The 24,663-nt window shown below is 46.7% G+C and overlaps 1 protein-coding gene across 3 annotated transcripts in view; it reads right to left on the bottom strand.

Moving 5' to 3' along the window:
• Positions 1–2,659: 2,659 nt before the first annotated feature.
• phkb (phosphorylase kinase, beta) overlaps positions 2,660–24,663 on the bottom strand; it is a 100,840-nt gene continuing 78,836 nt past the window's right edge. For 2 of the 3 annotated variants that reach the window (XM_086190674.1, XM_086190672.1), the window contains 15 exons: positions 20,910–20,993; positions 19,996–20,100; positions 19,302–19,384; positions 18,565–18,655; positions 16,148–16,206; positions 15,620–15,782; positions 14,368–14,449; positions 14,166–14,223; positions 9,397–9,487; positions 8,029–8,234; positions 6,485–6,619; positions 5,984–6,113; positions 5,595–5,702; positions 5,060–5,200; positions 2,660–4,911 (listed from right to left, as the gene is read on the bottom strand). In XM_086190674.1, coding sequence (XP_086046800.1) covers positions 4,774–4,911; positions 5,060–5,200; positions 5,595–5,702; positions 5,984–6,113; positions 6,485–6,619; positions 8,029–8,234; positions 9,397–9,487; positions 14,166–14,223; positions 14,368–14,449; positions 15,620–15,782; positions 16,148–16,206; positions 18,565–18,655; positions 19,302–19,384; positions 19,996–20,100; positions 20,910–20,993 — 1,674 coding nt within the window. In that variant the 3' untranslated portion in view covers positions 2,660–4,773. Of the gene's footprint in view, positions 4,912–5,059; positions 5,201–5,594; positions 5,703–5,983; positions 6,114–6,484; positions 6,620–8,028; positions 8,235–9,396; positions 9,488–13,385; positions 13,477–14,165; positions 14,224–14,367; positions 14,450–15,619; positions 15,783–16,147; positions 16,207–18,564; positions 18,656–19,301; positions 19,385–19,995; positions 20,101–20,909; positions 20,994–24,663 lie in introns of all 3 variants that reach the window. The other variant, XM_086190673.1, reaches the window with a different exon arrangement.

The following is a 24,663-nucleotide window of genomic DNA, read 5'->3' on the forward strand; positions in this document are numbered from 1 at the left end:
TTATCAGCTGGGTTTTGCAGTGCTTTAAGGCACCAGTGCAGACAGTGAGGACGGCGTGCAGGTCTTCAGCTGCTGGCCTATGACGGAGGCGTGTCACCTCCACTCAGCAGCTGGCAGACGTTCACGGTGCTGACGTCAACCAGAGAAGCACAGTGCACAGCTGCCCTCAGAGGGGCGTGTCCTCACAGCTAGAGTACGCTGGACGCCTTGCTTACGAGCAGCACGGAGGAGGCCTCTGGTGCTAGCACGAGGAGGCCGCTGGTGCTAGCACGAGGAGGCCGCTGGTGCTAGCACGAGGTGATGCTGGTGTGCTGCTGGTGCTAGCACGAGGAGGCCGCTGGTGCTAGCACGAGGAGGCCGCTGGTGCTAGCACGAGGAAGCTCCTGTGCTGAGCAGTCAGCCAGCGCGCAGTGTGGCTCCTCCTGCTGATGGCGTCTCCCCACTGAGGAGGAATGTCTGGACATGTGTGATAACGTGTGTTGCAACAGAGGAGATGGAGGCAAACAGAAAAGCACGCTTTGACTCTGAGACTTGTTCCTGAACGTTTGCTGACCCCTGCCCTCCTCACTTGTGTTTGTGACATGAGCTCAAGAACGCACTTCCTTACCCACGTGACTCACTGTCGCACATCCAGTCACATACCAACTTTACTGTATTACTGGACCGGAATAAGTCTGGTTTCATGTCCCGCACTTCTCACATGAGCTCAGGCCCCCGGGAGCACCTGATCCGTCCTGAGGGGCTCGTGCTCAGCTCCTCGTCTCTGATTGGTCCACACCGCGGGGCTCCTGCCAACTCACGCATCTCTGTTTTGCCGCTGACTGGCAGGACAGAGACACAAACAGTGCTCACTCTTTGGGAACCTGCGTTCTTTCTTGCTCTCGTAGGACGATGAACACACCACAGTCCTGACCCCATCTCTGATGCACATCATGTCATTCTGGTCAGTTCACTCTGTGACGATCAGAAACCCTCCCCCGGAGTCTCACTCCTGCTCATGTCCTCCAGGACGCATCGATTCCTTTTCTTGAACTCTGCTGCGCCCTGGTGGGCTCATGCAGCACCAGCATTTCCCCAACGTGGGCAGTGATAATGTGTGTCAAGGTAAATACATGGAGCCTGTTTGAAGAGAGGACATTCATAAAGTTAATTAAGTGATTTTAAAAAAATTAAGGAGAATCTAAACAACCAAAACCAAGATGTCTGGAGTTTTAGAACCTAAAACCTTAGATTCCGTTTCTGCTACCAATATTTTGCTTTATTCTGCTTTGAGAAAAGCGCGAGCAGACACACAGCTGATCCCTCCGTGGGAGAGGCGGCACCTTCACCCCAGAATAACATGAAACATCGTCCTTTGTCTGATGTTTCAAAGCTGGAGCAGGGGAGAAGCAGCCGAAACAAAAGTGCTATTTCCCTCTTCGCAGTGATGAACTTCTTCATAGTAACTATGTGCTACTGCGGACACTCTTTACCAGTCATGAGAGCAACTCTTCTGTTTCTGCTCATCAGTGCGACCACCAGTCCTCTGAGCAGGTGAGGCTGTTCACTCAAATCCACTCCTCTTATTTCTGATCCACGTCACACATGAATGGAAGCGTCAAGTCGGCTCAGTTCTGCGTCAGCAGGGACAGCGGAGGGACGCCCAGCAGCAGCTTCACTTGCTCATTTGCTGATGACATTTGTCTTTTATCAAAGGCTCATTTTTACTGTGAAAGATGAAAATTCACACACACACACACACCCGTCCCCGTGAAGCTCCAACACCAAAGCCGTCCTACCAGCCTCTTCTGTGCTGGGTGGCGCTGGGAGGTGGAACAACTAGAGATGAGAAATCCCGCCAGCGTGTCACTTCCTAGCACATCAGGTCTGCTCCATCCTTGCATCTCTGCTCATCGATGATAAAGAAACGACACACACGTTACATGTGACTGACGGCCAAAAGACGCTTCTTTCAAACTCTCAGAGCTCACTTGTGGTTTTCAGGTTGCACCCAATGTGACGACGGTGGAATTTGGGCTTCTCACAGAGATCAGCACTGGTAAATATCAGCTGTTAGCAAAGACACCAAACCAGACAGTAACTTCCTTCCCTGAAGTCACGTAGCAACACAACGTTAATTTAGAACAAGTAGCACCTGTTCTGGGCCTGTGACCCTGACCCTGACCTTTGACCACCAAAATTTCCACTGGTCATTTTTCGAGTCCCAGTGGATGTAGAGTTTTATACGTTCCCACGGGGTGTTTGAAAGTGTCCGGTTCATGAGGGGGCCACAACCTTTCCGGGATCTGTTGGGGAGTCGAGGGGAGCAGAGGGGAGCAGCGGCGCGCGGCCTCTCACCAGCTCACCAGCACCAGGCTGATGTTAATGTGCCGTGTGTTCTGCAGAGCTCATTTCTCTTCTCCTCTGGCTCTCCCCTTCCTCTCCAACCCTCCACCACTCGGCGTCGCATCTCATCTCAGCGCCGAGATGCAGATTGATAAAATGTTGGGGTGATATCAGTGGGCGATCTGCTACAATGCCAAACACACCCGTCAGAGCAGACACGCTTCATGTTTTGCTGCAGTTCAAGTCAAGGAGCATCGATAACTGTGTGTCAGAGCTGCTGCAGGATAATGGGAACATTATGGAACCGCATGTGACACAGAGAAAAATCTTTAGTTTCCATGCTATCTTTATTCTTTGAATTTGGATTTAAAAATACCTCCTCAGAACAGCAAGGGTAAACAACACACACACACACACACGCACACACGCACACACTGGCGGTGACGAGGCCGGGCGGGTGATGATGTTCAGAGAGGCGCTCTAAAACAAGTCTTTCAACATTTCTACGTCTGGATGACAGCAGTGTTTTTTCTGGAGTTGCCACTCTAGAACAGGGTTGTCTGGCAGCACTCGTTGTTATTCAGAGCCCTCGTGCGCCTCTCAGGAGCTGAAGCCAGCGTGATGCTTAGTAAACCGCGCCTGTTGTCATGCTGCATGCAAAGAGGTAACAGAGTACAACACAGTGCATCAAACATTCTAGTCATGGATGTGAGTTGGCGTGTTTATCAGCCAGGATAATAACCTGTCGACTTCTTATGAATGCAAACATTACATGATCTGCAGCAGCTCCCAACGACAGAGACGCAACACTGACACTCACCACCTATCTTCTACCGCCAATCCTAAGTTCAAGATTGGAAATAAGCACCTATTAGATGTTCCAGCAATGAAGCTTCAGGGGATCAAATGTGTCTGCTCGGAAATCCACCAACCCTTTCATGTGAGGTCAAAACCAACTAGAACAATTTTGTTGTTTGTTGCTCATTCACGGAGCACCGAGTGAGACCAGCTGGAGCGCTCAGTGGTGCTGTGCATCCAAGCGTTTGTGGATTAATGATCAGACGGATGGATCCAGACGACCTGGAGTCTCTGAACGGACATTTATGGACAGTTTTGTTCTTGTTAGCCTCCATTAGCATCAAGCTAAATATACGTGGCAGGATCTTTCTGCGTTCTGGAGTCACAAAACAGTGACGCAGTACAGAAAAACATCTTTGTGAGCTCAATACATCTGTTGGTGAGGACCATGAAACGGTTCCGGATTGATTTTGATGGGTGCTGTTTGTTTAAAGGAACACGCCAACATTGTTTTGCTTGTTGTCTATCATTTTTAGTACCAGACAAGCAGATAAGGCCCTTTCTCTCCATACCTCCAGATAGCTGACTGCTAGTTAGCTTAGCTGCAGCGCTGGCAGTGGGGCGCAGCAGCATATCGTCTCAAAGGTCATCAAACACACCTCACTCCAAACTGTCTTTGCCTGCATAAATAGAACTGAGGTTGTTTTTAACATTCACTGTGAAAAGTGAATAAAATCACGAAAAGTTACTTTAGAATTGGCGAGATAGCTGGAACTACTTTCCTGACCACATGCAGCGATTTGATGCAGCACCTAAAAAAAACGTCAGGCTACAAAACCTAACAAGACAGGATGAGGAGGATCGCTGCTGGCCACACCGACATCCTGAACCTGAGCTAGCTGAACCAGAACACACAGGAGGAGCTGCAGGTTTTGGAAGGTGAGAGAGGAAGAAGGGACGGGAGGTTCAGGCAGCCCACGTAGCTCCAGGTAAGTAGCAGCCAAGCTAACTAGAAGTCAGCGCTCCCGTGGGTCCCGAGCTCTGTGTATGACAATGCACCACAGAGGAGGGAAGGGTCTCTAGAAATGATGGACAACAAGCATATTTCCTCAAAGTTGGAGTGTCTTTGAAGGGGTAGAGCCCCCACCACTCAGTGCGGCGTTAAGTGGTCGTGGTCGCTCTTTTGGGGCTGACACCAGGGGTCTTACTTTCAGCCAACCAGACTGATTAAAGGATGTGGCTGTGCTGCATGAACCCACCACCCGTTCTCCTTCACGTCACATATCACAGGTGTGATCATTCTCGTCAATTAAAATGAGCTTTTATCTGATGGTTGAATTTTCTACAACGACTGAGGGACGAACCTCTGACATGACTTGTCTGAGTGTCTGGGAGGAGAAGCTTGACGGCTGAACTGGAGACGTGCAGGTAAGTTAAGGGTGGTTAGAGTTGAAGGTAACTAGGTTTAAAGGTAGCTAGGGGGTGTGTTTTACTCCTTTGAACAAGCAGCAAACACCAACAATGACTCAGCTGTGCCGTCGCTACGGCGTGGAGGTTAGAGGTTATCTTCTGAATACATGTGATGGAAACTCAATGGCCCTCACCAGACCGGTTAATGACCGCGCAGCTGCCGGGATAGGGCTTGTAAATCTAGCTAACAGAGCACGGGTCGTCCTTGCAGGGCTTCACGTCTCCTTGCAGCAACTGGATCATAACAGCCTTGGTCAGGTAACTGGAGGTGCCTCTCTGTCCCATCGGGGGGGTGTTGTAAAAAGCCTGCATGTCGTCCTGGTACACAACGGAGGACAGATGGAGATCATGATATAAGCCTCCAAAATTAAAAAAAAAAGATCATGGGGCAGCAAAGACTTTAATCAGCCACTTTCTGAAGCTGTGGTTCAGCTGAGCCGTCTGTCTGGGGGGGAACCCCTCCTACCTGTTTCTCGATGCCCTCTAAACGACTGCGGTCCCGCTGGAAGTCGTTGAAGGCCTCTTTCACCAGACTGTCCAGGTCCACCTTGTCGCTGAACTCCAGCTCCGGGTTCCTCTCCAGCACGATGGACACCACCATCAGCAGCTGGTCTCACAGGGGAGCGACGACAAGAACAGCAGAAGAGCCACGCCGTCACTTTGATGTGATCACCGAGATTCCAGTTCCTCTCAGAAAAGATCCACTCAGCAGGTTTATGATTGTGGCCAAAAACACTGGAACGTGTGCCCAGCATGTTTGTACAGAAAAACAATTACATGTAAACCAGCAAACACACCGTCTGCTCTTGTCCCTCAGTAAAAATTCTAAACTAAATGAACATACAAATCTCTTTCAGTTCATCTTAAACTTCTGGACGTCAGAGGTCCACCGAGCTGACGAGCAGCCACACAGAAAGAAAGAAATGCTTGTCGTTATTTGATTGATAGTCGATTAACGGGAGTGTTTTTTCTGCAGGTGGTGATGTTGCGTGGCGTTTTACCTCGACTATGATTTGTCTGTACTCAGGCAGGATGATGTTCTTCAGCGTGTCCTCCACCAGCAGGGAGAAGTTCATCTCGTACATGGTCATGTCTGACAGGGTCGGTTGCTGCCGGGACGCCAAGAGAACAAGAGCAAGGCTGTTGATGCGATCGAGCCGTCAGGGACAAAAACTCCTGAACTGAACATGAATGAAAAGCTCCTGAAACACTTTTAGGAAGATTTGTTCTTGTCAGACTTTATTGCATCACCACTTGTCAACCAAACCTACCGGTATCTTAAGAGCTGGAGCTGAGGAAGCCCACCTCAGCGAATGCTAGCAGCTATGACATCATCATTCATCAGTTAGCATCTGACAGGAATGTTGCACCTTGACCCCCATAACAGTACCTGTGGAAGGTGAGTCCCGGCCACCAGAATACCGTTGGGCGTCCTCTCCAGGGTCTGCCAGACTCGATCGTAGAAGCCCAGAGGGGTCCTGTTCAGAGAGCCATCGATCTGGCGCCTGCTCAGCCAGGACCTGAGGTCACACAAGGCCAGTCTGAGAGAACGCAGCAGTATCATGTCGACGCTGTTGTGCTGGAGGAAATTGTCTCTGAGTCAATGTGTATTAGATTAGATGAGATGAGATAAAACTTTATTAAAAGCCATGGGAAAATTGGGTTGGCGCTCGCATCAGATAATAAGAGATGGATGTCAAAAGACAGCGTTGAAGATAAAATAATTAAAACTAAAAGGATTATGGCACAAGAAAATGGCGCGAGATAAAGATCCCGTGTCTTCAAAGGCAGATTTGTGAGTTGACAACAAGGACGAAGCATGGATGATATTGTTGATGGAGTGTGTGTGTGTGTGTGTGTGCGTGTGCGTGTGTGCACACGCGCCCAGTACCTGCCAGTGTGCTGCGGCTGCAGGACGTCCAGCAGCAGCTGCTTGATGTCGCTGGGGGACAGTTGGTAGATGTCCTGGGGAGACATGTCTCCCGCCCGAATCTTCAGCTCCTGCTTCATGGCCTGGACGATCCATCTGGGGACACACACCAGCACACACCGGTACCAAGGTTACTAGGGTCACGTTTACACGCCAGAGCTGTAAACAGGGACCTTATTTCCCCCACTGGGAGTCATCGCATGCATCTCATCTCTAGAATCGTCCCTGGCTGGGACGACCACTACTGTACTTCCGTGTAGTTTTCTAGATGTTTCTTTTATCGTGTAACGTGAGTCAGTGACCACGTGGAGCGTATTGGGATGCTCCATTTATGACACTTAGAGTCTGATCATCCTATATCTCGTTAATAACAGTAACACGTGACAGGACCCCGATCCTTGTAGACAACATGTCAGTGGATGAACATGCTTCATTAAAACCCTCTTCATTTGAGTGATGTAATGAATAAAGTTTGGCGTGAAAACACATCGTCAAAAAAACGGACGTTGTTCTTCAGTACAAGTGACCCCCAACGACGCAACTCTGCTTCCACCATGACCAGGGTGATGAAAGTATCACGTCTCTTCCTTTTCAGAGACTTCCTGCTGACGGTGTGAAGGTGGTGTAGTGTCTTGTGTTGACGTTCATCAGTGAACTGGAAGGCATGACAGGGTAACGCCATAAAATCACTAGAGTACTATAAGCCAGTGGTAATATAACTAGTACGCAGGAGTACCAACTAGGATGAAGTGACAGCTAGGCAGAGAAGTTCTCGTTGTAAATGAAGATGTCTGTCAGTGAATACTTTCAGAGGACGTACTGGGACGTGGGGTTCATTTGCAGCAGTTTCACGCTTGCTGGTTCTTGCTCAATAGCGGATCGATTCCAATCATTTTGTCTCTATTAATCATTCTGACTCAAAAGATGGCAAAGGGGATCGCAGCACAGAAAACAGTGGAGATGAAGACAACAAACTTCTTTGTGTCTCAAGGGTTTCAAGCTGATTTTACACTAAACTTGCGAAGACCAACGTAGAGAAAATCTGGCCTGTCAGATGTAAACAACGATGAAAGAAAAGACCTCCATCAATCAAGTCCTCAGTCAGTCGAGCTGTCAATCATGCTGTTCTCTTTTTTGAGAGGTAATTTTTTTTCTGAAAATATGCAGGATTCCCAGATTATGACTTGTTTTTCACACTGTCATGAAGAGTGACACTGCACAGAGCCTGGGTTTGGAGGAGCTGAAGGAAGAGCACACAGTGACGTCCAGACAAGGCCTCTGAAGAGTCTGCTGACCAACGCTGACTCCGACTTCTGGCCGTGTGTGTGGGGCACAATTGAAAACCCCCACGTCAGCGAGTACAGCAGGACCATGGAAAATTCATCAAATATATGAGTTTACTGACATGTATTCAGGATCAAAAGGCCATCAAGCTCCAGATATTTCAAGGTCTTGTCCCCCCTCTGGGGTTTAGCCCATAACCCCCCCGGCGGGTGCCATCCTACCCGACTCTGATCTTCAGCATCCCGCTGAACAGCTCCGGGTTGTTGGAGATGATCCATCCGATGTGGATGACCAACTCCTGCTGGAGGACGGCCTCCCGCTCCCCGCCGTGTGGCGAGCACTTGGAGTAGATGATACCCTGGATCACACCCGGCGACAGTGGGTTGGAGATGACCTCCTCCTCATGACCGAACAGACCCAGGGTCACCTGGTCATCACACACAGGAACACACATCCACCCTGAGAGTAGTAGGGAGGTTCTTGGCACTGCAGCAGAACTCATCTGTTTAACATGCGTGTGTGTGTGTGAGAGGGCAGGTGCACAGACAAGTGTGTGTGTGTGTGTGTGTGTGTGTGTGAATGTGCACATCAAAACTGCCGTGCTCACTCTGCTCCCTCACAAATCACACAGGGATCTTTGTTCCGTCACTCTAAAATTGGCCTCCTCTTCCACAGTCACATAAAAGTGAGTAGAGAAAATTACAGATCCCAAGATTTGGCTTTTGTGTTTTGTTTCTTCTGAAAGGCGTCTCGTGAAAATTACGCCTCGGCAATCTTCCTGATGAGAGGACACACTTTTATCCTCGCCTCGCGCTGATGAAATTCAGCGTTTTGAAGACTTTGATGTTTCACTCATCTTCCCATCTGAACCGATTCTTGCTGGGCAAAGATCGTCATACAGCTGCAAATAAACTTTGGGACCGTCACACCTTTGAATTCAGAAAATGTGTAATTTCAACTCTGAATACCCAAACTCCAAACTGACTTCAATGGGATGGTGGCTCTTATTTCCTCCAACTGGGCAGCCATTGTGAGCAGCAGAACACAGTCTCAAATTCTAAATCAGCTTTTCCAATCATGCTGAGAGCAGAGCGTTCCCTCTGGTGGGTAATCTATATGCAGATTCACACCTTGAGCTACTCCAGCATAATGAAATGCCTAAAACGGGGCTAAAAATGAGGCGAGATAACCGACACTCTCAAGAGGAGGCTAATCTCTGAATAACACTTGACAGGAAATGATGCGCTGCAACTCATCCAGCGTGAGGGAGGGAGGGAGGGAGGGGCATCAGACAGTTTCTCAGGTCACAATATGTGAATCGGCACATGCGGTGTGTCGAGGCACGAGGACACGGTGCACATTAGCCTCGGCTCCATGACAACTCCAGCTTAGAGACACACAGTGAGGGTGAGCTGTGATGAAGAGTCCCAGCATGCAGCTTTCCTGAGTCACGGCATGAGGAGCCTCATTTATCTCCAATTCAGTTTTCTTCAATCAGTGAACATTAAAAGAGTTGTACTGACATTTTCCCCCATTAGTTTCATACATCTTTTTTGCTGATCAGGCCCTGCTGTCTGTGTGCCACTTACCTGCTTGCCATGCACTAAAACACTAGTAATACTGGGGGCAAGGCTGTCCACTAGCTTAGTTAAGAGACTGGCAGCGAGACGGACAACCGACCTAGTGGGCGAAAAGACAGAGAAACATTCTTGACATGGTGACACATAACAACTCACACCGAGGACCTCAACATCTCTGCGTTCAAGGTTCCAATTTATTTTATTTTGTCTAATTTTTGTTTTAATTTAAAGGTCATCAATTATGTACAGTACCAGATTATCGCTGCACCTGATTTACACCTGTAATGCTGTTGCTTCACTGGAGCTGGCCAAGAGCGACTTCCCACTTGAAGTGAGGTCGACATTAAAAGCCGTATAAAATATGAACGATGTAGAGGCTCCATACTGAGTGTTGCGGCTGCACAGGTGCCTTCACGCCTGTATTTGTCTGCAGGGCTAAGTACCTGCCCTCAGCGTCAGGGTCAGCAGCCAAGCTCGTGTTTTTAGTGGCGTTTGTTCGTCTGCGAACAGGATTACGCTGGAATGAAGAGGCTGAATTTCACCAAACTTGGTGGAGGCGTGTAGCATGGACCACGGAGGCGTGTAGCATGGACCACGGAGGCGTGTAGCATGGACCACGGAGGCGTGTAGCATGGACCACGGAGGCGCCGTGACATTCACGGGGGAATCCTTGGGTAGAAATGACTTTTCTTCTTTACTGAGTTTGCCTTGCCTCTCTGTATTCAGTTGTCTTTTGTTAGCAACTCAGAGCCCAAAATATATGTTTAAAAAAACATTCACACATTTCCACCCCTCGGTTGCCTGTCTGTGCTCATCAGTATCAGTTATTACTGAGATGGCACCAAAAAATGGCCACGAGTGTTTTTGTGGAACATTATGAGGTCGCACTGGGCCTTTGGGTAGGAGATGCCATCACTTCATCATGTCATTCAATATTTGAGGGACATTTGGTCATAATTAGCATTGGGTCCAAAATTAAGGATACAGCTAGCACCAGAGGGTCCTGGATCACAGCTACGAGTGAGCAGAGACCTGGTGGTGGCGGGGTGTGTGTGAGTGTGTGTGTGTGTGGGGGTGGGGGGGGGGGGTGGGGTGTTAGTAAAAACAGGAGATGGAGGGGCAAGGACAGTCATTACTGTAAATATACAGCTCACAGGACAGATGGGAGATGAAGAGATGTTAGCTTAGCTCCTTAGCCAGCAACAGAATGACTAGACTTCAGGTCAATGTTTTTCAGAATAAAAGCATCTCTGGCTAAACAGCAATAGTAATAAAGCATGGCTCGTTTTATTTTGATGGTACGATTTTAAAACCCTTTTCTTGAAGATGTTGTGTCTGCTAATGTGCAAAACATTTAATCAAAAAACATGTGACTCCTACTTTTACTGCTGACATGGAGAACATATTGAAAGTCGGTCTTTAGTCATGTGTAATAACGTGTTTTATGTTGTCACCTTGACCTTTGATCAACAAAATGTGATAAATTCGCACGTCAAAATGAATATTTGTGTCAGACTTGACGAAGTTTCTTCAAGGCCTTATCAGGATATATGGTCAAAAACAGAGGGGCATCATGAAAACCTGACATTTAGGTTGCCAGTCATCGTCACTAAGAGTGACAAAAGATTAACTTCCCACAAAATATTTTAATGTTCACTAATTTTCTGAATTATCATTCAGGAGAGTCAGAGCAGCTTTCACCCTGCCTCCTCTTGCCTGCAGGAATCCTATTAGGAGAAAGCAGCACACAGTAAACTGTGGTTATCTTCACGTGGTAGCCCACAGCCAGGGTTGCTACACACACACACACACACACACGCGCACACACACACACACACACGCGCGCACACACACACATATATGAAGCCATCTTTACAGAAGCAGTGAACAAATTAAATCATTAAATTAACGGGGTTGTGAATAATATCAGCTGAAATAGAGCTTCCTCTTACTCTGTGCTGAAAGTGTGTGTGTGTGTGTGTGTGTGTGTGTGTGTGTGTGTGTGTGTGTGTGTGTGTGTGTGTGTGGGTATTCAGTGCTCAATCCTGTGGAAATATGAAAGCCCCTCTTGAGCACGATGAATGGGAAGGCAACAAAGCTGTAATGCTTATAAGGCATGATGTGGTGTCAATCCACTGATGCTTTGTTGGCGAACCTATTTCAAGCTTCACTTCCTGGCCAATGTTAGTGAAATGAGAAAATAAATTGAACTGAGTATTGACACTATTTCCACACGAGCTGGAAACCAGCCTGCAGGCTTTTCCCTCCCCTCTTAGGCATAATCAAATTCCTCCGTGCAGAAAATCCTCCTGTACAATAATTAAATAGCACATAATAGAAGCCGTGACTTCAGGCAACTGGACGCAGTATCACATGGAACTAAGGGGGAGTGTTGCATGACCTCCCCACACGATTGGCATCACCATACAACTCATACACGTACATCAGATGTCAAACGCCTGCTTTAAAGTTTCCAAGCGTCCACCATGCTGCTTCTGATTCGCCGCTCCCTCGACTGCCTCACTCAATACGGCAGGAAACTGTAGAAGCTGTCGCAGCGACTGAGGCAGAGGTGCGGGAGCCAGATTATATTTACAATCCGTCTAAGAAATGTATTGTTGTTTAAAAAAAAAGCTGGAGTATTGATATTCTATCAGGAAAAAAAGTATTGCGATATAGAGCCATGTTGATATTTTCTCCCACCCAAACTCCAACTACTCACATGAACACGTTCGAACGACCATTCACAGAAGTCAGCTGACTGACCACGAACACTGAATACGCCGATTCATCAAAGTACGTATCAGCTTTGATATTTGGAGCCGCTGAAGATTCAGGGGTGAGACGAGCTCATCAAGGTCAAACTGGAAGCTCGCGTCAGATTCAGGATGGAAGACGAGTCCAACAGACACTCTCGCACATGTGGGTCAGTGCGGTTCTGAATTCAGTTTAGGAACCGGATGCCTCTGGTTCTAAACCGTGATCAGGGAGTACACAAGGTGGGGTTTTTTTTTTTTTTGTGTATCATGTTCCACGCCATGAACACGTTGAACAACAGTGTAAAGGCTCCCTGCAGCAGCGCGGAGGCCAGTGACGGTGTTGTGGTGAGGTTGGAACGCAGATGGATGTTTTTTGGGGGTTTTTTGAGGGGAGATGACAAAAAGTGGCAGAGTCAGGGAGGGAGGCGCCACACTTTCTCGCCTTCATATTGTTTCTAGCAGAGCCATGACTTCTCGCTGGGTGGTGGCTGCTTACCTTGTGCACCCTTGGTTCTGTGTTTATAGCCAATCGATACCTACTATGAGCTGGGGTCGAACGGCCATTACATCTGTTCTGACTGGAGGGGAAAGCCAGACGTTAGCGTGTATTAGCGGGTTAAAGAGCCTCTGGGCAACAGTGGAGTAACACACACGAGTCTAGCGCTACTATTTCACTGGAGCCAGCGCCGTGTGATGGGTGATGCTGAAGGAGGACTAGCAGCCAGCCTCTGGGATGGTTAATGAGGACAAGGAGCCTGCTAGCTTGGGTGAACTCATGACCATGTGAGTATTAGCCATCTCCTTTGACTTGATCTGATGGTGTAACCTGAATTAGCATCACATTTTCCTTCTGCTTGTCTGTGACAGGGTGATTTTCCTGCAGGGGTCAATTCATCTTTCCAGATTCTGAGTCAATGGTTGCCGGTGCTGGCCTGCTATTCTGTCTTATGAGATGCTTGAGGAGCCAAATTTGAGAAATGTGGGTTCATATGAAAATGACCCTACGAGCGAACGTGGGTTTCCCTGAGAGGAGGTGTTGCAATGCCCAACTTCACCTCTAGATGTCACTAGATCCAACACGCTGGCTGATGAACCTTTGGAGATGATTCTTCCTGACTTTTTAAAACTCCAGTTTACACCATGAGCAATCATATTATTGGGTTGGCTAAACCTCACACAGTTATACAGCTAGCTAGCTAGCTAGCCAGCTAGTGAGGTCCTCTCATGCACAGATGTTACCTGTTTCCCATGCACCAGTATTGTGGTGATGTGAGGCGCTATAGAGCCTGCAAACTTCTTGATAATGGAGGCAGAATGGCGCACTGCCAGCCTACAGTTGGCCAAATCACATAAAAGTTATTTGATTATAAAACATGACAAATGAATTTGGGCAGAAGACAAACGGGGCACAACAAGTTTCGTTCGAGGAGTCAAGATAAAAAAGAACATGACGCAAAATTCCGATCAAATTTTCCCACAAATAATCTCAATCTTTTCAAGTCACACTAAACTATGCAGGTGTGACTGACAATCCTACTTTCGCGTGATCACTGGCCCTGAATGTAGTTTTATAATCTACATTTTTAGGTTTTGATGTTTTTGGTCATCACTTCCGTAGTTTGATGACCGAGAAACACGTGAATAACATCTGAACTAATGATAAAGAACAAGTGTAAAGGAAGCAACATATGTACTGAGCAGCAGTGGTGGACAGTGACAAAATACATGTAACTGAGTATTGTACTTAAATGTACTTTTACCAGTACTTGACTTGAGTATGGGGAGATTCACTCCACAATCTTGTACCTTTGAATCCACATTTCTAAGAAGATTCTCGTGACTTGCTCCTGCTTAGAGAAGCTTTGACATCAGGAGAAATATGACGGAACGATTCTCTCAAGGAGTAGCAGGAGTAGGATTGGACCCACAGTAAATATACTTGGACTCAAGTACTTGGGCTGTGTACTTTGTCCACTACTGCAGTTCAGTCTGTTTTATGTCAGTGTGAGGGACTCAGACCAAAGCTTTCTGCTGCCAGCTCGTCTGTAGATTCTCTCCAGCTCCTCCATCAGGTTCTCTGGACACACAAAAGACAAAAATATCTTTGAGTGTTGTTACAAACTTTCTTTGCATTGAACAGGTAAAGATGACGTCAGCGGCTCCATTAGAAACACCTGGTGACGGCTCAGCTCACTCACTCACAGTTTGACTTTGCTCTTACCGTCTTTAGCCAGGAAGTCCTGTCCTTCTCTCCTCAGCAGGATGCTGGCGAGCTGAGCCTGACTGGCTAAACAGTCGGAGTCCTGGACAAGAACACACACACACACACACACACACACACACACACACACACACACACACACACACACACACACACACACACACACACACACACACCACTTCACTCAGTCATGACACATATAAACTTCACCAACAACCAGATTATACTCAGACAGCCTAAATGCAGACGGTAATAATTTTGAATGACCGTGAATTTCAAATCAAAATCAAAAGAAAAGAAAATCTTTATTGTCGTTAGCTTACAACGAAACTGGAGAATTTCCATAAGATAAGAAGAAAGTGGACGTTGAGGACACTGGACGGTGCTCTTGAGGAAGTTCAACGACAGATCGTACCCTGATGTTTGTACTCAGCGTGTCTTTAATTAGGCTTTAATCTAAAAATATGTGGTGTTTTTTTTTGCATCCTGAAGTCACCGAGGCACAATGCAGGAGGGAAAAACGTCTTTATGAACACCCGCGACACACAGGTGAAACACTTGAGAGGCCAAGTACGCCTTCTGGACGAAGTAATGCTCAACGCTTGACCTCTAATCCTGATTCTTCCATGAACGATCAAATTAACTCCAGTGAAGCTGCTGCAAGAGTAGAACGTCAAAGCCTGAAACACTGACGCAGAGCTCTGGACGGAGGAGCTGTTGATGCTTGTGACGATGCAGATTTGAGCTGATGCTCTCCCAAACCAGCGTAAGGAAGGAAATAACGCATCGCCTTAATCTGTGCAGAGGATGATGAGGGAAACGCTTTGTCATCCAGACTGGGATATGCTGTAAGAGCTGTTTATCCTTGGTGAGATGACATGTGGGCTTACGTGTCTGCTCTGTGGTACACGGAGTTACACAACCTTCCTTACAGCTGACACTCTCAGCAGCACAGTGACAAGGACTTGATCCTTCACCGGCTTCTCTGCTGCAAATACTGACAACGGAGTCTCTCGGAGTGCACTGTCGAGCCGAGCAGGAGGAACGCTGCTGAATATTTAACTCAAGCCTTTCTGATGGCAGACAAGTGGTTTCCCTTAAACCCAACATGTGACATCCACGCTCAAGATTTGTCTCTACCAGCCTTAGTTGAGAATCATGTTGTGTAACACAAAAGTCAGCGGTTATGGTGCAATATTTTAGTTTCAGCTGATATTCTATGATTCTCACAAAGCTCAAGTACTGCACTCACAAAGAACTTCTGGACGATCTCATTGGTGGGCTTCTGCTGCCATTCCTCCACGCTGATCTCGGGCTGCTGCTCCAGGTCCGAGGCGTTTGGCGTACTCATCTGTCGTTTCACCTTGGAGTGTTTAGGCAGCTCAAGTTCCTCGAAGCTTCTGAACTCTGGGATCCTTTTGCACGTGTAAGCAAAGAGACGAGGAGAAAGATGTGTGCCAGAGAGGAGAAGGGAAAATATTCAGAGACATCAGCAGAATTGTGTCAAAAGAGGCGTGTCTCGTTTGTTCAGTCGGGTCAAAATATCTGGTTGTGATCTGGAGTCTCTGGGTCACATGACACAGAAAGTATGGAGTAACAATACGCACTCACATTTGTGCCCACTTTTAAAAAGCATATCAAACCTTGGTAAAAGACCAATCTGGATCAACTGTCAAAAATACGCAATCATTTTTATCTTTTTGAGATTTTGAGATCAAATTAAAACAAAGTGAAAAAGATGTCAGACAATGAAGCATTAAACTGTCGAGGAAGCTCTTACTCGGCCTCATTGACACGCAGGAAGTCCAGCTGCTCCACCACAGCTCCAGATATCAGCGTCTGAAAGGTTATTTTGCAAAAAGAAACATTTTCATGATGGGGAAAGTGATTGTTTGATGACTGGAGGACACAATCTCCTCCACAGTAACATACAGGCACTTTTCGAAACAAGGCAATCTTACTTTAAAGGGACTTTTAAGTCTAAAAGTGATGGAGATGGAGACACAAAGCAGTAAAGAAGCCTGCGTGGAGGTTTGTTGGGTGATTTGGTCGAGAGAAAAAAAACAGCAACTCATGTTGGAAATCATGGAGTTCAAACCAAATAACAAGAGGAGAAGCAAGTTTACTGTTTTTAGTCTTAACAGTTATGTGCTGATATAAACTGTAGTCATTTGAAAGCGTGTCTGTGTGGGAGTAAAGAGAGCTGGTGTGGTCTAAACGTGACATTATCCATTCCAACTGAAGTCAACTCCAAAACGAAAATAAGAGGCGGAGGAGAGGAGCTCTCCTGCTCCCCATAACAATGAGATGATGAAGAGGAGTGCTTCAAAGCTGCGGGAGGCGGCTGTGAAGTGAATGGCAAACAGGCAAAGGAGAGGAAGAAGTTTAAAAGTAAAAAAACACATATAACAGGTTGATGTGAGGAAGTCTCTGCTGAGCAGCACAAACACGGAGGGAGACGCTCGGCTTGCACAAGCTGTCATGTGTTTGACAAAGTTCTTGGTTTGAGTTCCTAACACAGATATAATTCAGGTGCTGCATTCGCTTCCCTTCTTCATCCACGAAGATGAGCAGGGACTTTGATACCAACAGAAGGAGCCACTAACATCCATTCATGTCAACTGCGACCTCTGCCTTGGTTGTGTTTGATGTCAGCAGGATTCCACAAAAACACTTGGGACATGAAGTCATGAAGAAACTAGAGGCTGAAGTCCAATTAGCTGTGGGCAACCCAGCATCCCCAGCAGCAGGACAGCAGGAGGACCAGTCGGACTGACGCAGTACTGCGGATTGACAGTGAAAATGTCAACCCAACACCATTTTCTAGTAAAATGTTTGAATTGTTGCAACTCTTGATACTATGGACCTGAAATATTGAAAGATAAGAATGTGAAGTCATGGTAAAATAAACAATAAAACCCATTGTAGAAAAGGTCAATTTGGTGGCTTGTATCAATGCATGTCCAGGACGCCCATGGAAGGTTTTCTTTAAAACAAATATGTAATAACTTGACCATCATAGCGAACCGTGCTTAGCGCTTCCATTGCCCAAAAACAGCACGAGCTCATCAACATCCACCTAATTTAGGGTTTCACAGTGTTTGTTTTTTTCCAATTTTTGTAAAATGAATTATCAAACAAAGTCAACTTTCATGTGTCAGGATCAGGTTTGGCATTATACCTTTACCATTCAGCAGAGGGGACAGTATGTAGCAGTCACGGTGACGTGTTATTATTGCTGTCTGTCCGTTGTCACGTCTGTGTTTTGTTTGCTACCGCTAGGAGATGGTTGCAGCTCTACACCAGAGGGACCACAGCACCACCGTCACGCCACATCAGGACTCGTGACCTCCTAATTCAGGTTTCTAGTTACTGTTACCGCCGTGGTTACACGGTGTCATCTGCTAGCACGTCCAATGATCATCGGGCAAATGTCCTGGAACTCGTCTCACCAATTTAAACAGTCATTAAGAGCGACCAAAGAATGCATCAACACTGTTGATACTCGCAGCGCAACTTCACAAATTCCTAAAAATAAGAATAAGGACTTCGAAATATTTTCTTTGGGTGTGAACATGATTTCCCCATGGAAGTGCTGGTACAACGAGCAGGATGTCCTGAGAACAAGCAAGACGCCGTCTCGTCTCAGGGGAGCATCTTTCCCACTGAATGTACCTGGACTTTCTGCAGTTATTTCCAGAAATATTGTTCCACTTTGTCATATGCAAACATGTCCCACAATCGATTAAGAAAATGAAACTTGTGTCACAAAAAGCAATTAAGAACGAACAAACAACAAATCAATACAAGATACAACACAAGCCAGGTTGCGACTTGAAGCAATACGATTCCCTCTGACGTCAATGTAGCCGAGGACGCCGCCAGGCTGGTAAAGTTGACTACACTACAGTACTCTGTCTCCTGGGCCGGGGACGCCAGGCAACACATCACTGCTGGATGAGGGTGGAGCCCTCCATGCCTGAGGAGAGGGACCACAGACCTGAAATGGATCCAGAACCGGACCTGAATCTAATGACATCACATCTCCCTGGCAGAGGACTGTGTAACTTGCAAACATCCGATAATGGATACAAAAATTCCTTGAAACCGTCTCAATAGGTGTAATCAAGACAGACCAAATGAAGGATCAATACACCATACGATACAAGCCTTTTTCAATCAGATGGATCCACAAACCTGAAGTCTGTCGACATGAACTTTGACCCCTCCAATGTTGCCCTTCTTGAATGAGGCCAGCATGTCCAAGACTGGATTGAAGCGGCTTCCCCTGCACACAAACAGGTTCTTAGTGCAGCTCTCGTGTGTGTATTCTGAACACAACACCGATATTAAACATAATGTCAGTATAAAATCATTACAGCTGAAACCTCCGAATAAACCAGCACACTTCACTGAAGCGCTCATTGCTTTATTCGGACTGCTGTCGCCTTCTATGCAGGTCATCATCGCGATCAATAGCAAACTAATGACTATTGAGTTGCTCTGGGAAAGCTCGGTGACTCATTCCAGGTGTGGCAGCGCGCCTGTTTAAGTGCTTGTAGCACATTTAACATGTAGCTCCCCTGATAATGGTCAATACTGCCGTTATCAGCCCACCAGCCTTGCTGGAGTGATACAAATGAGGAACATTATCACCCAATCAGCAAGCAAATAACGATAGCACCTTCCTGATATGAAGACAAATCACCGACACCAGCAGGAATAAAGGAGAGAAGGAGTGAGAGAGAAATGTTGGATGGAAACAATGAAATGAACTGAGAACTGCAAGAGATTTTTTTAAGCTTGAGAGAGAGAGAGAGAGAGAGAGAGAGAGAGATGAAGGATAACGTACAGAGGAGTGGGACAAGCAGGAATGTTATCAGAGGACAGCGAGACGGACAAAAGATAAAACAGCGTTATGGTGAGTAACTTACTTGATGTTATCCTCGTGGATGAGAACCAGGAAGAGAGGACGTCCCTGCATCTTCCAGCACTGTTTGATGAACTGCAGGGCGTTCTGAAGACACACACACACACACACACACACACACACACACACACACACACACACACACACACACACACACACACACACACACACACACAGATTCGCATTCACTGAAATGTTGTCTGCACAAAGATCACAAAGATGTCCACGGCTTCTTAAGAGGATAAATACGTCTTTCAAACACAACTTGAAATGTTGGAAAATTAATTCTAACACAGTTTGTGCACTTTTATCGATTCCTTCTTTCTAAATTTACACTTCTGTTGCATCTGTGAACACTGATGATTATTGCACAGAGTTTTGACCCTTAGTGCCTCATGGTCATGCAGTTTTTGTCTGGGTTTGAGTCTGAGTGTCACAGCACCGACTCCAGAACATTCTGATGCGGGTTACAGTCACTACAGCAGCCACAGCTTCCCTGTAGTATTTGACTCCTCTGCGGGAACCAGAATAAGGAACATGCAATCCAACCAAATCAGTTTACTTCCTGTATTTTCCACAGTGTTGCACCTCATTAGACAGGACATATAAAAGCAGAATTTATGTCCTTGATGTGGGTTGAGTGCGAGTTAGCAGCAGAGCCACGGCCTTGGTTTGCTCTGAGAGCGACCCTGGCTTACCTTAATATCATCAATCAGCAGCATAACATCTTGGGACAAGTAAAAGTCACTTAGATCAAACACGATTGGGTAGCACACCACAGTCTTGCCCAGGATACGATAAATCTGAAGGGAGGAACACACACACACACACACACACACACACACACACACACACACACACACACACACACACACACACACACACACACACACACACACACAATTGTTTTAGAAGACGAATTGCTCCCAAGAAGCCACGTATACATTATTCTGGGCAGCATATAAAACAAGCCATCAATCTTAAAACAGTGGGAACACACACTGCTGTTACATACACACAACTAGGGCAGCACTTCCTGTCACACATATAGAATGCACAGACACACATGCAGACACACTGATGATGATAATGCCCTCTGGCAGGCTGCCATCTTCCCCATAAATGTTCCATTATAATATTGTCTTTGCAAAGAGTTGAGCCATGATTCATTTGTTTGGCAATGTCTTTGTTTGAGAAAGCTGCTTTAGCTCAACTTATTTGGTCGTGCTGTGACCTTCATTTGGGAAAAACTGCAAACAACATCAGAAACAGACATTAGCAAGTGTACACACCACATAATGTGACACACACACACACACACACACACACACACACACACACTAACTCCCGGCTTAGCATTTTAAATTGCTTTAAGTCCTGAGAACAAGCAAAATCTATTCAGCATTCACTGATGCATTCTGTATGTCTGATGAAGGGAGCAACTCTGCATAATTTTTGAGTTTGTGAGTTGCAGTCAGCTCCTTCGAGAGCTCAGAAATGTAAGCACATCGATGTGTGGGAGGTGTGTTAGTGCTCACCCCTGACCTGTGCAGCAGGGGCACATGCATGTGCATACATACATATGTTCCGGGCTGGTTGCAAATTCAAATACCTTGCAGGTCCCGATGCAGCCAACAGGCCTTTCTGGACGCCCACTCAGCCTCAGCTTCTTATTGACAGCCAGGAAACGATACGCCTGCAGAAAAGCACACACACACACACACACATTGACACGCAGACACAAATGTCTCATCTCAACATTCCCACTGCGCACCGTACCGCTAACCTTTCTGATTTCAGAGAAAACTGAGAGTTGCATCATTATCTGCATAAATCCCTCAGGATCTTATCAGTGTTGCTTCAAGATTAAAAATATCATATTTGATTTGAATGTCACGCAGCACTGTTCTACTCTTCCAAAATGTGATGAAGGTGTGAGTCCATCATGTGTCCCGCTGAGCCGTGTCTGCTGTCGTTACTCATAAGATGAAATTCCCTCCATATGGCAGAACCACCAACTGATTTTAACTGTGAAGTTATGAGATGCAGCGAGCAGGAAAAGTCCCTGTGCTGCCATCTGCAGCGTGTTTAGTGGAGCCAAGCACACACACACACACACACACACACACACACACACACACACACACACACACCCCAGCCCGTGAGTCTAAGGCCGATGAGAAGACACACAGACGCGGCTGAACCCTCATTCCAACGCATAAATGGTCAGTGGGCTGCACCTACATGGCCGCTTTTCATCTTAACAGCACTCAAAGCGCTTTGGGTTGTTGTCTCTTTCACACACATTCAGAGGCTGACGGAGGAGGCTGCTGTGCAACGGGCCAGACCTGCAGAGCCGGGGATTGAACCTGCAACCTTCTGATTACTTGACAGCCGCTCTGCTGAGACAAGCCGGCCCTCAAAACAACGATGTGCTTAGCTGATAAAGGCTGCCCTCCGTAACCATCATTCTGAGCTTCGACTTCCCTGTCCCTGCCTTGGGCTGCAGAATAATTTGAGCTCATTTGCTCCTCTCAGATTCTCATCTGCAGAAGAAGGAGAGAACTGCTGCTGCTGCACCGGCACTGTTTATGTATATTTTCAGCATCTTTTAAGCCTTTAACCTCAGGCTGTTTGGATGTAAATCCAAAGTAAACATCCCATTGGCTTTTGGTCCAGACGATGCTAATCTACAGGTTGGCCTACAAAAACACATCCTCCCTGAGACGCTCTGCCGCTACTTGTCCAGATTTTCACCGCAGAGCTTCACTTCTCTGAGAACGAGATCTGTGGACCAGGACAAACCCTACTGAGGACTAGTTGATGGTCTTGGCAAAGAACTGCTGTCTCAACAAATTCAATCCTCTGCTCTGAGGTTATTGCCATAGGACATAAAATACATTAATATTTGCAGCTTATAGAAAAGACAAACACGCCACCAAAGTAATTCCTCATACACCCAACAGTGAATGGGAATTACTGTTTGGATAAGAGGTTTAGTGCATGATGAATTCTATATATTTCATGGTAATTGCTTTTTTCTTGCGGTTGTGGTTTCAACTGCAGTCATTTTGTGACATTGCTGATTCTCGTTCAGCTGTACACAGTTTTTACCACCTCATTTAAGACACTTGATACTTGCCCTAAAGTTGAGGTTCTGTTGCCTGGGAACACCACACTTCTCACTCAGTAGCATTTCTGGTCCCCCAACTGGAGTTGATACAAATTGCAGGGTAGAAGAGGTCCTTTATTTCATTCCTGGGAGCTGGTGGCTTTTACCTGCTCAGTGTGTGTAATCTGTGTGTACACTCAGGCTCTGCTTTAATCAATCAATCAAGACTCAAGTTTTCGTCTGGTCCTTCAGTGTCACGCCGAATCCCAGCAACAGTCAACACAAGCTCTGGTCTGCAGAGATGGACACTTACGACGCTCTTGCCTGGTTTCCACAGGTGCAGCAGTAATTACCCAGCTCTTACACAGAAGGGCAGACAAGAGGGACTGAAACGAGATGGCAGCGAGGAGAATGCAGAGGAGTAATTCCTCAGATAAATGCTTCCTAGTGTTGTGTCTGCTGCAGTCAGACCAGATCCAAAGATGAAAGGAGAAGGATGGACATCGATTTATCTGCTCGGCTTGCTTCGGTACAGAGGCGGAACAGATTTTCATTTTCAGAGTTTCAGATGCAGCTGGACTGTGACAGCACATACATGCAGATACCTCTCATCTCTTCACCCTCCGTCCACCTACAAGCTCACAGGCACCACTGCAAACCTGCTTGCTGCCTTCATCCAGCTGCAGTTCCCCACATCTACCAAAAGGTGGTGCTCTGCTACTCCTGAGTAACTCCACTGATAATGACGAACGGAGCACAGCAGGAGAAAGCACGGTTGGACCAATTAAAAGAATTAACACTAAATGATGAAAAAGCACAGCCATCATATGAAAAAGGCAAATGTTAACAGAGGAGGAGAGGAGTTACACATCACCACCCATACAGGCAAGTAGGAGGCCTGGGGGAGAGGAGCAGAGGGAGGTTGGAATAACCTCGGCACCTCCTGTGTGTAGAATACCAATGAGGGAGGATGACACACAGACAGCTAATCAAAGCACCCCTTCATCCCAGCCACCACAGCACAACCCCGGAAAACCTGACAGGTAAAAGAGAGAATAAGAGGCGCTACAAGCTGCAGGAGTTTACACCTGCATACCGGCAAACTCTGCAAAAACTTTTTTCTTCAGCACAGGGACATTCCTCATTTTGAGAGGCGCTGGGCTGCTGTCCTAAATCGCTCCAACGCAACTCTTGGTGTTTACGGCGGATACGTTCACCAGCAGGGACTTGAAGAGAGCGTGAGGGTTGGGCTTCGGTTCAGCAACTTGACAAACTACTCAAAAATGATGGTGTGAGTGTGTCCAGTGAGTTTGGGATGAAAAGGAGGAGTTTGTCTCTTATTTGTCTGTTTTTTCTGTGCAGGCATGCCATCTAAACCTGGGCAGGTAAGGATGAGGCCGTGAGAAGTTCGACCAAACAAGAGGAATTCATGCTTTCAATCCTGTCTGTTGGTTTGTCCGTCTGTGAGTGCCATGATGCAAAAAAATTTGAAAAAATTGGGTGAAATTTGACATTTTTGTGACATGATTAAATTGAAGGTTACTGAAGTTAAATATAAATGAACTATCTGTGCCCACAAAAACAACAAAGGGGTTGTGAGAAAAAAGTTTCAAGCACCAATTTTAAACAGACAAAAACATACAACGGCCTCCTCTATGGGGTTCCTTCAGAGAAATCGTTAGTATCGAACTCTTGTGTTTTTGAACCTCAACGGCTGGGAAATAAAAAAGCGAGCGGAAAAACTGTTGGACATCATGCTGAATATCAAACAGGGTGAGGAACAACTATTTACAGACAGCTATTTGTTGGGAAAAGCAGTGATTTGTGAGGGGATATGCTTTAGGGCGTACATGTGGGAATAACACATTGCAAAATGTAATTGCCACTCTGCCATCGTCAGACAGCTGTTGTCAACACAATCAAACGGCTAAGAGGGACGAGCGGAGGTGAGCGAATGCAGCCTGCAGCCGCCGAGATGCTGGCGACTCCCAGATAAACAGATTCTGTCGAGGAAGGAAAGTGTGTCTGGGCTCGGATTTAATATTCAGCACAGTACCCGCTCTGACTCACAATTGCATATCCATTTGAGTGGCTGAGCAGCACGCAGCAGAAAGAGGCAGAGGGGAGGGAAGGAAACAGTAACAGGTATGACAGTTCAAAGGCAGATGATAGAGCTGGAGGGGAGAGCTGTTTGGTGTAACAGACATAATGGGGGCGGGGCAGGATGTAGGCCTGGAGGGGAGAAGAGGGTGAA

The sequence above is a fragment of the Aulostomus chinensis genome, chromosome 2 (assembly GCF_037954235.1).
Source record: "Aulostomus chinensis isolate RoL2024-O1b breed Wild chromosome 2, RoL_Achi_v1.0, whole genome shotgun sequence".
Lineage (NCBI taxonomy): Eukaryota > Metazoa > Chordata > Actinopteri > Syngnathiformes > Aulostomidae > Aulostomus > Aulostomus chinensis.